General features: G+C 47.2%; 1 protein-coding gene across 1 annotated transcript in view; it reads right to left on the bottom strand.

Annotated features, from left to right (window-relative positions):
- Positions 1–384: 384 nt before the first annotated feature.
- LOC144163155 (protein sidekick-1-like) overlaps positions 385–15268 on the bottom strand; it is a 147295-nt gene continuing 132411 nt past the window's right edge. Inside the window, exons 31-35 of the mRNA XM_077693975.1 lie at positions 13624–13959; positions 10243–10533; positions 4746–4999; positions 4196–4271; positions 385–582 (exon numbers count right to left, since the gene is read on the bottom strand). Of these exons, the coding sequence (XP_077550101.1) occupies positions 533–582; positions 4196–4271; positions 4746–4999; positions 10243–10533; positions 13624–13959 (1007 nt within the window). The 3' untranslated portion in view covers positions 385–532. The remainder of the gene's footprint in view (positions 583–4195; positions 4272–4745; positions 5000–10242; positions 10534–13623; positions 13960–15268) is intronic.

Genomic DNA, 15268 nt, shown 5'->3' with positions numbered 1-15268 from the left:
AGAGGCAAATCATTAGGGCGTCTATAGTGAAAATTTCTATAAACATGCGCGGCTGATTAAAAAAAGCGGGAACAATATTCCTTACCCCGTATGCACAACAAGAATGCCTGGTTATCAACATTCATATAACGATGGAGCTCCTCTGAATTTATCTTTTGAGAATAATTGTTCTAGGTGATGCGGTTCCAGCAGGCGCGCCAACTTTGAAATCTGCAGCGCACTAACAAAACATTTTACGTATCTCGTATAACGAAACCGACCTTACGTTATAACCGTTTCCAATCATTTTATGGCACAGATAACGTAGCGTTACTCTAACAGATCTTACAGAAAGACTCCGACGTGTTCAGCAATGTAAAGCAGCACGGCCACTCGTTTTTTTTTTACTAATTTTTATTGGATCCCCACTGAAACATTCCTTCCAGGCCCCAAGGGACTCCGAGGTCAGCGCAGTCCACGGTGTTAGCCGAGTGCCACGAAAACAGACTGCGTATGCAGATGACGTACGAGCGTCAGCAGCACTAATGGCAAGTCAAACTCCTGGAGCGCCAACTGGAGCAGCAGGACTCCAAGCGAAGGCACCTGGACGAGGAGCATGATATGAAGATGGCCGTTTTAAAGCAAGAGCTCAAGTACTGGGAAAACAAAAACAGTAGCATCATGTAGTTATCGCTAAAGTGTGTTACCCACTCCTCCCTTAAAGGGCTGGTGAAGAGCTTTTCAAAAAAAATTGTTGGGGGCGTTACATTATGGTTTTCTCGACGCTGAATTCGAAAAAACATGTTTATTTTATGTGTAAATACACCCAAAACATCTTTTTTCGTAAAAACAAACGACCCCTGCCCGCGGCCGCGGTGAGAGCCCTGGCTGCCTTTCGCGATTGGCTGGCGGCAGATGACGTCATATTCGGAAGGGCCGGCGCTGCGGTGACCGCTCGGCCTGAAGATCTCATTCTGTTCCCGTTCAGATACGGGCCAGAAGGTCCTCTGGTGAATGGAGGGCTCACACAATCTTTCCTTAGAATGGAGAGCCCGAGGGAAGTATAAACGCAACAGGTACGCTCGCGGCGAGCTTTAGAAAGGGGTTCTCCCCCGACGACTCATGGCCGGCTTGTTTCTCGGGTGCAGGGAAGTTGCGCAGATATTGGTTCGCCGCTTTCACTACCAGCGCTAGTCACAATTCCTAGCACAATTTTTCTACACACCATCATCCCCATCCTGGAATGTGGAACTTTGTTTTTACATTTGGACAGGCGGCAACAAGCTCTGTGCAGCGGCCTGCGATGCGCACGGGCAGCGCGGCCGCCGCCGGTCGCCGCGTCGCGCAGAGGTGCTGGAGCCGGGTCGCTGCTCGGCCGGTCAGCGGAACGTGGTATTGCTGCACATACGCATGTTTTAGAATAGGGGAGCCGAAGTTGGTCGCCCCCCAAAAGTCAGATGAACCCAAGCGCAGCTCACGCTGGTCCCCGACGAGCTTTCGAACGCCTTCCCCAACAGCTCCAGCCGGCTCAGGTTGCACGGAGTCACCGCTGATGTTGGGAACTTTAGGCTTAGCACCAAGGGAGATAGTTGGGCGCCGCTATCTCTACAATTGCGAATGACTATCCTTAACACAGTTTTTCACCACACTATCATTCCCTTTCTCGCATGTGGAACCTTATTCCTACGTTGATAGTCAATCTAGCGATCGGTGCTGTGGTCATTCTTGCGCGCAGGTAACGCCCTCCATCGGCCTCTCGCCGCATCTCGTGCTCGGGCAGGTTCGTTTGGTGCCGTCGACGAACCTCCGCGACCGGTCGGCGCTCCGCATCGCGATACAAAATCGATCACCTCTTTCGAAATCACCTTGGATGACAATCCCTAGCACAATTTTTCACCACACTATTATCCTCTCTTGCACATTTACCTTGCTTTTCGCGACGGCCTTGATTTTGGACGGCAGCGAAGAGCGCGCGGTCGATGTCGCGACATGCGCGGTGCGAGCCGTTTTGTGCGCCGTACGGGCATGCACGACCGGCGAGTGTGCGGAGCGCTTCCGCGCGCAGAAAACGCTTTATGCTTTCAGCTTGCTCGATTTCTTCTTAAAATCTAGCTATTCAGCTAAGCTGTCGCCACAGCCAACAACGTTGATCGGGAAAACGAGCAAGAAGTTCGGGAAGCCCAGAGCGCTGTTGTCCCAAAAATGTTCTAATTCCCTTATAATTATGGATCAAGAACTTGGGGTACCTCCGTATTTGTTTGAGCCCGTCGCTTCGCGTATGAAGCACAGAGCACCCGACGACACGACCGGCCCCGCGACTACTCGTGAAGGCAATGTAGTAGCCACGGGCGCTCGGGTAGGAAATCTCTGGTATAGGAGTGGCTTTAGGGAATCACACAGTAGCCTTACGGTTAAAAATCGACGCGGAAGCAACTCTAGAGAATAATGATAAATAAAGTGCAGATTACACGCCTGCTTAATTCCGAACTTCGCCCAGAAAACTGGGACACAGCGAAGCTGCGGCGCGCGGCACTGGCCGTCTTCCGAATATGACGCTACTTCCGGCGATGCGGCAGGGAGCAGTGGGCGGGGCGTAGGGTCAACTTTAACGACGAATACCGCTGTCCCCAAGCTAAAAATGACGAAAAAACTTTACAGGCATAAACTGACCAATGTAATAATTGTAAAAAGCAGATTTTTGCCCGGTTTTAGAAGTGCTTCAGTAGCCCTTTAACACTATGAGTTTCAATAGAAAAAAAAACTATTAGTAATGTTTTTCAGTACGGTAATTAAGATTAATGTTCGCCATTTTTTAAAGCAAATACCATATCGTAACAGCTGTTTCTCTTTCCAAGGATGAATACACTGAATAAATGTTAGTGTCTGTGCACAAGCTGACTGATAATGATGACAATATAGATGATTTACCCTTTATCCCGTATCTCACGCATGATTGCCTGCTGTGGTTTTCATGTGCCTTTGTTTCATTCGTTTACTTTCAAGCTTGTCGCAATTATCTTTGCAGTTTTCAAGTCTTTTTTTACTTAGTACTTTTGTAGGTTCCAAGACACAAAATTATGGCTGAGCTGATCACATGATTCGATTTAAAAATTACACCATCTTCCCGTAGGGGGATCCTGAGTAGTATGTGAAGCAGCCATGGGATCGAGTGAAGTTCCCATTAGTTTTCAGTTCGTCGTTTCCGTTGACGTTCAGCTTCGCGTGCCTTCGTTGTATCAGCAGCTTCTTGACGTAGTTTCAATGAGTGAAGGTCATAAGGCGCGTTCGTAGCACATTGTCCTGTCTCGGTTTGTAGCGCAGTGGGAAGAGCGCCACGTACCTCCCGTTACGGCCAGAGTCGTGGGATCGAAACCGGGGCCGCCTAACTATTTCTTTTTATAGTGGACTGCGCTGACGTCAGCCCAAACGCTGACGGGGCTGAAGGGATGCGCATCCGCAGTAGAGTGCGGACGGTGGACAACAACGTCAAGGGGGGAGGGACGGACATAGCCCCGAGCATGAGATGCTTCGCATCTAAAATACGACTGTCTGAGAACAGCGTATTGCTCATTATAATATGCCGTGCTGACTTATCTTTCGGTGGGCACAATTCATCTGCTGCTGAGACGGAGCTTCAAAATACGTATACTTTTTTCAGTCCCCGCGCTATGTGTCGATGCCCTGCGCAGCCCTTGTGTGCTTTTACCACTAGACCCACGATGCTTTCCATGGTTGTTTGCAAGTCCAATGACCAAAAAAGAAATTCATTGACAAATTCACAATGGGCGTTTTAGTGACATGAATGCGATATCATTACAACATATTGCATCTCAGACCCCCGAATACAGACAGCGTTCTAGGTAAAGACATTTGGGGACAAATTCTGCCGAAAATACGACTTTCGTTACGCGGTAGAGCAATGTATAGGGGGTCTGAATTGGCTCACAGCATGTCCCTCTAATCAATCACGCACCCCACTCACAGCTCCAAAGTACTGCTCAAAGTGCTATGTACCACGCTGCCACTGGTCATAACAATAATTGCTCCCGAGTGAGCGGACATACAAGAACCTGCCACGTGTAAGCATCCTGCATCAGTACACTTCCTTCACAACACCACAGAAGTTCACTAGAAAAGTGGCGCCACCTGGTCAGGCATTTGAAGACGCCCCAAGGGCACATGTTAAAAATGAGTGGAACAAACAGCAACGACTTACTTGACTCTCGTGTTTTGGCTGTTATCATGTTGCTGCGTTCGCTCCATGGCAGCACACCCTTATTCTTGGCCGTTACCTTTATTGGAAGGCGTGTAAGAGAAACAGAACTCATTTCAGTTTGAATGCCATTTACCCTTTTGGCTAACAGCAAGCACTCCAACCATAAGTGTTTTAAAGAAGTTTCCGCAGGAAAAACTTGGGCCCTTTTCAGTAGAATCTGCTCTTTTTGCTCTCATTCACTCAAACAAACCATCTCATAACAGGTAAAGCCATTGCTTGAAGTTCAACTTTGTAAAAGTAAAATAACTAAATAAACAATTATTACTTTATTGTAAAATGAAGGTCCCGAAACCTTGACATCTGAAGTGGGTGTCAAGTGGGTGTCAACTAACATTTCTAGTTTACGTTCATTCATCTGTTACTCTTAATTTTCTGTTGAGCAAACCTAAACTAGGCGGGGAAAACAAGTTTGCACGTCAAAATCATTTTCCCCCTGACCCTTCAAGAGCGTAACAATTAGCCCCAATACAAGTCCCTGTTATGCTCTTACAAGCACTTGGTATGCCTTGTTGGGAAGCAAGGGAGACAGGACGGCGCAGTGGTGACCGGCCCGGACTTCGCTGTCACAACTGGCTGCCCATGGCGTTAGAGAGAAGTTTGTGGAAAACACGTCCTCTTCGACCGGTTTGACGCGGACGACGTAACCCTCGAGTTCACCATTGGGCGGGTATGGAGGCAGCCAGCTGATGAGCAGCTGTTGGCTGCTGGCGCTGTACACGGTCAGGTTGTTCGGAGGCGGGGGCGCTGGGAAGGGCAGAAAAGGTCAGTTCAGACAAACTAGGCACTATTACTCGGTGCATGGTGAGAGAAAACAATGCACAGAGAGCAGACTACTGGTCCAATCCTGTGTCCTATGGATCCATACGCTTCAGCATAATTTATCATCACATCTCTCTCAATGAGAAGAAGTTTTAAAAAGACAAAGATGGAAACCACAGCAAGCAAAAATAAACAAACAAAAAATCCTCAGGGCACATGCTTTAATTAAAGGCGAATGTTTGGTGATCCTTATTAAGAACTGCTCTACGGCTACATCGTATTTGTGTCTTTGTCTTTGCTTTCGTTTCGTTGGCTCTTGCCGCAAATTACATCAGCTGACATCTTCTCTCCCCCACTGTTATGCATCTTTTTCTTCACTTTCGCTTGTTCGTCTTGCGGTTTGAATTCTGTCAGCAAGCAGACTAGCACAAACCACGCACAGCTTCCATAGAATCAGGGTTGAGCGTGGCTGGTGTGCACCTCTTCTAGTCACATGCAAATCACGTCGAGATGTCACTCACTATTCTACAACTTTTACGTCTACACTTTAAGGTTTTGTGAATTTTGCGAACAGGCACATAGCCCCTCAAACCTCACGATTCCTTGCCAAGCCCCCAAGTGAGTATGTCCCACAAAGAAAAGTAGCAACGACATTGGCTCCACCACTTCCAATGTGCAGAAATGGCACAGTGCGTTTCTACCACACAGGCCCGCGTTCAAATTCCATATATTCACACATGAATTCTTGCTTACTCTTTTAAAGCAGCGGCCATATTCTTGGAGTGGAGAAAGCTTAAACTTTGACTAGCAGAACAAGGAAGAGAAAGACCACAAAACAGGACGAAGAACATTGCGCTTCGTTTGCTCTTCGTCCTGTTTTGTAGTCTTTCTCGTCCTTGTTCTACTAGTCAAAGTTTAGGCGTTCTCCACTCCAGCCATGCAGCACCAACTAGCCCCTACAAATGCCATATTCTGGCACAGAGAACTACAATAACAGAAACGAGGACGGTTTCTGGCCTCAAAGGCACACTGAAGTAAATTTGTCAAGCTCCCGTTTTTTATTGCACTGCGTAGTCTAGCTCAAACAAACACACTTTTCATCGTTTATTCGGTCAATAAGGCGGCGTTTACTTTATAAAATCTTAAAGAAGAAAAAAATTGGGCCCATTTCCCCGCGATGGGGACTCGAGTAAATGCGTCGCATAGGGGGTGGGTGTATTGCGTTAACGTTTAGTGTTTGGGGAGTTGGTGGTAGTGAATGCGTTGTATCAACAGCTTCTTGACGTAGTTTGAATGAGTCAAGGATGTAAGGCGCAATCGTAGCCTCCCATTCTGTGTCGGCTTTGTGGCGCAGTGGGTAGAGCACCATGTACATTGCGTTCCGCCCGCAGGGTCGAGGGATCGAAACCAGGCGCCGGATGGTATTTTTTTTATATCGTGTAGGGGGAGGGGTGCGGACGGGGATGGGTGCGGACTACGACTACCGACGTAAACGCGGGTGACATCGTGAGTTACTGAAATGCTCCGCATTTAAAACTGCCATGCGTGTGTTCGGCGGCCACACCAACTAACAGCATTGACGTCAGTAAAATGTGCTACGGGATTGGACGATGTCCAAGATTAGAATTCAAACCAGTTTTGGTTTCGGTTCTGTAAAACAACGTGCTTGGCATTCGACGTAATCGTTGGATAGACATTTTCGATATCTCAGTAATCGGTATACTGCGCTTCTGCCGTATTCTCGGCTGTAAAATGCGTCCGATCAGCCTACCAGCATGTCTTGGAATCGTACCAATCACCAGCCTAGGGGAACGCAGTGGATAAATGCCCTCAAAGTCAACGCAGACGCTCAAATACGATGCCTTTTCCCCCCATGTTTGGAGCCTGCCTGGCTCATGCCTGTATCGTAAAAAGCGGGTTCACACCAGGCCAAGGGTCGGCAGATTCCTGAATATGGCCACTGCCCGCAAGCAGTCGGTGCTTATGGACAAAGCACGCCAAGGAGAACTCGCCAGTGCCCAGTGTCAGTCTGCAGGCGTTCTGTGAACTTGCTCGTAGAGCAATGCGCATTACAGAGCAAAAATGGTGAATTCAGTATAGAACACAATATCTTAAAACAAATACATCAACTTTCAAAAAAAGCACTATCGGGCATTTGAACTTGCGGCTTGCAAAACAATATGCTTACAGCGCTCCAGACCACTCGGCCATAAGCCAGCGATGCTAGGGGCGGAAATATAAAGTACATATATAATGTAGAGCCAGTTCACATTTTAGCACGAAAGTGTTTCATGCCGGGGTACACAAACCTCACGGACGTCATATCTATCATGGAAATAACATGATCAGAAAAAGTTCCGCTGGCGCGGCGACCCCAGGAATCGGGCCCACAATCAGTCTGGCCGCAACGAGAAGTGTGATATGCTGTGCCGACTCAGCGATGAAGTCATGCCCGGGTAGCTGTACGAACACACCTTATGTCCTTCCCTCTAACTTTTTCATTACGACTGTGCTGCCATCTTGGAGAGGTGAATCGAAGTAGTGCGTCATCACGCTAAGGAGCGCCAAAAGTTGGCGCCTCAATAGGGCAGCATATAGCAGCAAAAGCTGCTGGGTTTAACCGTCTGCCGCCTATGTGGAACACCGCTCAGCTTGTGGAAAGCCGCCACTGCGTCCCACAAGCTGAGCGCGTTGCAACGCAAGCGTCTGGAGTACACGCTACGGGGCAGGACCAATGCACCTATGCCGAACCTTTGCCGAAGCGACCCGCCAGCAGGACGTCGCTCGCCAGCAGGACGTCGCTCGCCAAGCGCACCTACAAGACAGCTTCCGACCCGCAAATCATGTAGCGGACCGTGACTTCACCAAACGATTGTCTGACAACCCGTTCGGTTTCGTTCACACAGTGTGCGAGGGCCTGGGGTATCAATCGGAGTTACGCAATGATCCGGCTCGTGTAATCCAGTGTCTAATGTTGATGCGTCTAACGGTGCCATACCGACGAAATATCGTGATGTGCAATTCATATCGATCCAAAATAAACATTCCAATGCTCCTGTGAAGGCCCATTTCACTTTCGGGTTTTACCGATTCCCATGAAAGAACGATCAACCACATTTTCACATTCAGTTTTCGCATTTCAAGCAGCTTATGACTATTTCTTGTATAGCGCTCGTGTAGTGAGTGTCACCCACAGTCCCACAATATCTCACCTATAGGGACTTCATTCCTTAAAAGAAAAGGCGTTCGCAGATGTGTGGTCGTGCTTCTGACCGCTGTGCTAGTTCGCCTAGCGCAAAAAGTGCTTGTTGAAACCTGTTTGTACGCTGTACATAAACGTTTCTGTTAATTGTATTTCCCTAGTACCTATATTAACTTCGCTGACTCTTCTCCCGCCGGCAATTGGCCTTAGAACTTTCTAGTAGCCTACCAGCCATCGAAGCGTCGCATGTGCGCCTGTGTGGAGCGACTTTGACTTCGAGCTTGATGCAGTCTACAAACTAACAAACTAAAAGCACGTTCTTCCAGGCACAAGCGCGCCGTGGCTCAGTTTGAACAGAGCGAGTGAATTGCGATGACCCGCCAGCTGGAGACCGACTAAACGCTGTTCGGACTGATTCTGTCGGAGGGTCGGTGAGCCGGGCAGTAGCGCCACCAAGACAAGCCATCTTGTTTTGCCGTCATACGAAACATCATAGAAATTGGCAAGGAGGATGCGGAGAAAAGGACAGCATTTCGAATTGGTTTTTCTACTCAATACAGCCGCGTAACCGCAGCGAGAGTGCTCGAAACATGGCCTAGAGACTCCGGAATACTATTTGCGGCAGTAATTCCACAATGTTTACAAATCATTTCAGTGTCCCTTTTAAAGTACTGATTACCTATGTGGCAAATTCCATTTATTTTGATAAATAAGTAATTCTAGTTGAGATTGTGGTGCAGTATGGGTGTTCTACGATTATTATTAGGAAAATTATTATGTGTCCCATTCTTCGAAAAAGCACTGCTGCTGTTTGTTGTTAGCAATGCTATACAGTACTTCCTCACACTGTTCATTAAATGTTCGACTAATAAACACTCCAAAACTTCCTTACACGAGCAAGTTAGAGTAACACTTAGTGTCCTTGTTCATTAAAAAAAATCTACTCGAAAAATAAGAGAGAAAATCTTAGGTATTATTGACTGAAATTCTTGGTTGTTTAAAGGTGACCGTTCTTGTAATTGTAGCTGATCGAGTCAAGAGGATGTAAGACATACAAGTAGGGCATTGACATCCCACTTTTCCCTTACAAAACAAAACAAACTTCAAATTTTTGTGGTTTAACGCACCGAAGCTACCCCTGGGAAATAAGGTGCACCATGGTGGAGGCTCCGGATCAGTGGCGGGCGCAGGATTTTTCTTTGGAGGGGGCCGGACACCTCCCCCACAAAAAAAAAAAAAAAAACCGAGGGAGAGAATTGAAAAGCAAACAAAAACAAAACATAAATAAATCAAAACATCAAAACAAAACAGGAGTCTATGGGGCGAGCTCTAGTTAGCCTTCCGAATATGTATATTCTTTCAGAGGCATTGCGAAAATGTTGATGGTTGGGTTGGAGCAAACGTCGAATTTCCAGAAATTTCATGGGTGCATCACTTGCGGCAGGAAAGTAATGATCACTATTCGTTATTAGATTTTAGGCGGAATTAGTGCTCTATTTATCAACCCCCCTAACTAAACATTTCGCAGGGGGCCACAGCCCCTTGGGCCCCCCTTTGTGTACGCCACTCTCCGGATTAATTTTGTCCATGGCTGAAATCTCGATATGGGCGTTTTTGTTTTCTCCTTCGTCTGAAAAGAGGCTGCAGCGACTGGGAATCAAACCCCTGTCCTTTGGCTTAGCAGCGCAATGCCTTATTCACTGAGCCACCGCGGTTGGCGTTTGCCATTGAAAAATATGGATGTGTGCGTGCATGGGGTATACCCATCTAAGCCAGGCATCAACATGATGTATGAAACATTTCACACCAGGATCGCAGCAATCGACCACTGACAGCTGATGCTGTACGATTTTCAGACGTGATGAATGACCCGTGTGGCACGATTTGCGTGAAACCGTGGGGATTAAGTGTGTCGGCAACACGAGGCCTCAAAACCTCTAACCCACAATATGAGGTGTGAACACCAAGAAAGTTTCCCAAAATGCACGCTAAACCTGGTTTAAAGGAATACCGCTCGTAAACATACCAGCAGGCAAAGTCGTGAATGTGACGTTGGCGCCCGGTCCAGTGCCAACACTGTTCTTGGCAGAAACGGTGACCGTGTATTCGGTGAACGGCGTGAGGTCATTCATGGTCACGTTGTTTGTGGCCACCTCTGTCGAGACTGCACTCGGCTCCCAATCGGCCGTGGACGAGCGTACGAGTCGGTAGCCGGTGATGACGCCATTAGCCAATCGGCAGTCGGGTTCCCGCCACGACACCAGTGCCCACCTATCGCCTACTTGAGGTGCATCGAGGCGTGGTGGGGCCTCGGGCACTGAAAAAAAAAAAACGTTTTCAGCAGCGCAAGAATGTCACGAGCAAATAATGGGTATAATAAAAGCAGCTCTGAGAAAACGGCGCAACACAAAAAAAAACCTAATTTAATCAACACAATCACTGACGGGGCTCCGAAGCTCATTTTTCCAGGAATAAAATCTATTGTGGAGTTACCTGTACTTTCTTTTCTTAATGCTGGAAGCATTACTGGAAATTGGGATCATGATGCGGCTTAACATCTTACTCCTTCCAACAGCGAATAGCGGCACTGTAATATGATTCACCATTCCATTCCTACAAAGACTACGTCGTTCCTTCTCTACCAAACATCATGTACAGCTTCCAGCATGGCACCGCAATGCTGCTCAAAGTGAAGCGAAGACCTCCCGTTTTTCACTTTTCAGTTCGCAGGATTATATTAGGTTCACGGTCAGCATTTGACCATGTTTGTTGTACAAAGCCTTGTGTGTAGTGCAGATTTTTTTTGAACAGCGAAGCTGTTCTTGGTCGAGGCTTTGACTAGACGAGGGGTGGTAACACGGGAGCAGCAATGTAGAGAGGGGAGAGCACGGTGCGAAGCACAGATCAGATGGGTGGAACCAAGGAGAGGAGGAGAAGAGTCCGCCATTGTGCACGTGCGCAACAAATGGTTGGGAGGAGCGTGCAAATATATACCGTTCCATCGAGAAAGAGATAAACATATCCTCGCCCTCAGCGGTCGCGGTGCGTGGGTCGCCTTTCTCCCTCTCTGGAGTGTGGGCAGCGATCAAGGCAGGCCTGGCGCGGCCGCTCCTTTGCCTTGACTACGCTTTGTAGGTATGACGCGTGTGGGTTTACCACTAATTTACGCATTATTTTAATAAAATGTTGCTAGCAAATGAGCCAGAGTAGCAGCTTGTGAGTTGCTTGCGTGCTTCAACACAAAATATATTGGCAATTTTGTTCTGCTGAGCTCTGCTGTACGTCTATTTTGGAGTAGTGGAAGATAATTTTTATACCTTCATTCCAAACTAAAATGGGTCACTGAAACTCGCCTGTGCCGCAGATGGTATTAGTTTCATATCCAACGTTGCTGCAGTCACATTGCGGCATACCGAGCTCGGAGTATTATGTGGGCTGGCCTTGGTGATTTTCACAGTGACTACTACCTCCCTAGTATCCCTTTCCCCAGCCAATCTGAGGGGAAGGGGGGCTACTAAAGGGGATTCCACCTTCCTTCTTCACCCATCCCGACTCAGGCAAAATAAAGTTGTTCACTCACTCACTCCCTCACTCCAGCCAAGAGTTCAGTATATTACCCAAATGTGATGTCTTTTTGTCGGCAACATCAAACTAAGCAATGCAAAACGAACGCTTGTCTGGCTGCCCAATGGCAGACGCTTAATAAGTCCTTATATGAGGCTTTCCAGGAGCTGTGTTGTTTATTTTATTTATGTTGTACATTAGTTCCACGCTAAATTGTGCTGCAGAGCAGCTTGAAATTCTATAGAGAGGAAGTTCTGTATATAGTTGGCGGCAGTGGTGGCTGAGGGTGAGGAGTTGATATATCGATAAAATTTAATACAAACTATGTAATATGCCAAATACGTACTAAGTTCCCCAAAAACTACCTGTATAAACCCTGCAGGGATATGAAGCTAGAAGCTTGTTACACCGACACGTGCCTTTCTTGTTGCCCATGGGCGCCGAGCGTATCACGGTTATATCGTTTTAACAAACATCCGTTTTTACAGTAAATCGATCAAAATACCCGTTAAAGGGGTCCCGGACACATACATGTAAACAAAAAAATTGGTAAATGTATTGCAAACGTATTTTCGACACGGCATCGTTTACCCACCGTGGACAACAGTACCTCAAGGCGAATTTCAGCTCCACCACAGCCCAAAAAGCTGCCATTTTAAGCCAGATAGCTTAAACTGGTTATACGCAACAACTTTATCATTTAAAGTATATTACAGAAAAGAACGTACAAGGCGCTACAATGAAAAATTCACCGATCCGCCACTGGCGCCCATGTGCCTCGGAGCAAACGCCTATGCCAGCAAATCGGCTTGCTACCAGAGGGCGGTGCGCGCGCAATATGGAGGCGCCCTCGTTGGAACGGTGTATCGACGAGTGCGCTTGGCGGTCGTTTCTTGAGCGGCTGGAAAACGGGACAATTTGCGCGCTCCCCGCATGAAGACAACACCTGTCGGGAGTTCCAGCGAGAGTTGGCACGCGGACAGGCACAGCATCGTCAAGTGAATCTAGAAGCGCGCGCGCGAGGAATATGGAAGCCATGCCCAAGCGGATAAATAACTGCTCAGCCAGTCTTGGCTAGTGCAAATTAATCTGCTGGCTTTCAGAAAGTCTACGAAGCTTAACTTTGCAATTAGGGAACACCAGGCAGCTTGGCTGTCAATATCAACGTTCGCGGCGTTAAGTCGGTGAAGCTGGGATGATGTTTTCAAATCCATCCCAACTGGGAGATTGAGAGAGAGTAAATATTTATTGAAAAGGAGAAGAGGTCGGCCTGAGAAATTGATCTTGGGCTTGCTACTTCCCACTGGGGGGAGGGTACTGGGGACAGAAAGAGAAAGGAAGGAACATAGAAGGTGTGGGAAATTACAATGAAAGCTACAAAAGAACTATGTACAAGCCGTAAAACCAACAAACGTCTCACGTACAACGGGGCGCTGAATCAGATGACGACCATTCACTTTTCAGCACACGACTATCATCCATGAAAAAAAGAAACTGCTCAGACATTATTTCGCAATCTGTTTACTAGAAGCGAGAATACAAAGACGAGTCACCAAGAAATGTAAGCAGGGCTTTAACGGTTAGGCTTTGCTTCCTGTTGCCAGCCTACGTGCCCAAAATGTTTTGTTCGGACACAGGGCGAGTGTCCAAGCGTAGTAAAGCTGTCTCAAGGTTCAATCAAGTTGACTGCAAACCATAATGAATATCGCTTCACCGACAGCAGCACAAGTGCGATGATTCTATTATTTAAATATTTTCTAATTTGATTACACCTTACAGCAGCCCCATCAATACTAAAGCGTTTTTAGGGAGCTCAAATAGAAGAAACCCAGAGGCAACAAACCCTCCTCGGCGGTGACGAAGTAATAGTCTCTCCAGGGCCCATCCTCGACTGTTGTGTCCTGTATGGAGACCCTGTACGTCGCACCAGCCGTCACGTTCCTGACTTCGATTGACGTCACGTTGGCCGGCACAGAGGCGTTGACTATCTCGGGAGCTTGGAAGTCGGGGCAGTTCCGCAGGTAGAGTCCAATTACACCGATGCGCAGATGGTAGAAGCGCAGGTTTCCGTTGGTCACAGTGGGCGGCTTCCATTGCAACTGGTACACCTTTGGGGATCGCTTTAGCAGAGAGAGGCTGGACACCTCCTTGGGGGCTGGTACACGAGAATTCGACGAAACTAAATGGCGAGGGAAAGTCGAAAAATCAGTCGACAAATGCATGAACTTTTTCCTCCGATTCGTCCTTCCAAAAAACTGGCAAGAACATAGGAGATGATAACAAGTGACGGGTGTGTCCTTAGTGTGTGCCCACACAGCTTTCCAATACACAAATCTGCCACAGTTCTCTATAAAAAGAAGCAGCATCGGGCTCTCGTTGGTTGTCCTCATCCCTCCCGTACGATATGTGTTATCCTACTCTTCATTCTACTTTGCACTATCACAAATGCTCCCACAGTATTGCTCTGACTTGCTACCGATTCTTGGCCTCATCACAACCTGAACACAAAGCCCTTTTCAATGGAGCCGGCAAGAGGGCGTAACGTTATGGGGATGCATCGTTTGGCTGCCTAGCTAGCTGCTAGGAATAATTAGAACAGACATCTATTAGACGGGCAGCGTCATCTCTGGGTTCTGGGAGCCTTTTGTTGGTGGAGAAGCTAACTTTTGTACCTTGTCGGGCAATGCCTCTTATTGCTCCTGTTGAGAAGCTTTGAGCTGTGATGAACAGCTGTTTGAAAGGAAATGCATCCCCCTTTTCGCTTCTTTTCATAAAGGATATAAGCTCTGCATACACACCTTGGTGCAAGTTTCCCCTGGTTTACTTAAAGTTTAAATGGTTCAATAAGCTTTTTTGCCACCAGTGACGCGATAAAAAATTTAATGCCAAAAGAATCCACAGTTATCTGCTGCTTCCCGCTGTTCTAAAAACATTTGTTGCTACAAAGTAACATTAAAATTACCCTCGGTTACCTTCACAAAATATTGCTCCAAGAAGTACAAAAGTGGTCTCTGAAGCCCTACGGCATGGTCACCCAATTTTGAAGATGGTAGACGAAGTGTTCATAGCCACCCTGTGCTTCTGCAAACGTGTTCGCCCATTAAATCACCATCTCATCGGCCATGGTTCTATTCACCGTCATGCCACTGAGTAACAATATTTAACTTACGAGGATTACCTACGTCATTGTTAATAATTGTGATCCAGGAAAAATGGGAACTGATGAAGACAATTCTATATAACAGGCAGAAGCAGGGTTTGCATGACTTTTCCCCCTGGCATTTGTTTCAGTTCCGTCTCGCACGGTAACAAGTTTTATTTTTTAATAGATCCAAGAATATCACAAAGAATGAGACCCTTTCAGATTCAAAACTTCTTTTCTTATAACTTTAGAAACCTTACATGTTCCACAGCCCCACTCAATAAGGAACTTACCGGGTTACCCTGAGATACTGAGCACGAAAAGTGACAAACGCAACGGGAAATGT

This window comes from Haemaphysalis longicornis, unplaced genomic scaffold (assembly GCF_048455015.1).
Source record: "Haemaphysalis longicornis isolate Haplotype H1 unplaced genomic scaffold, Haemaphysalis longicornis Haplotype H1 scaffold_12, whole genome shotgun sequence".
Taxonomy (NCBI): domain Eukaryota; kingdom Metazoa; phylum Arthropoda; class Arachnida; order Ixodida; family Ixodidae; genus Haemaphysalis; species Haemaphysalis longicornis.
The sequence above is the reverse complement of the archived record's forward strand: the minus strand, read 5'-3'. Positions and strand labels throughout refer to the sequence as shown.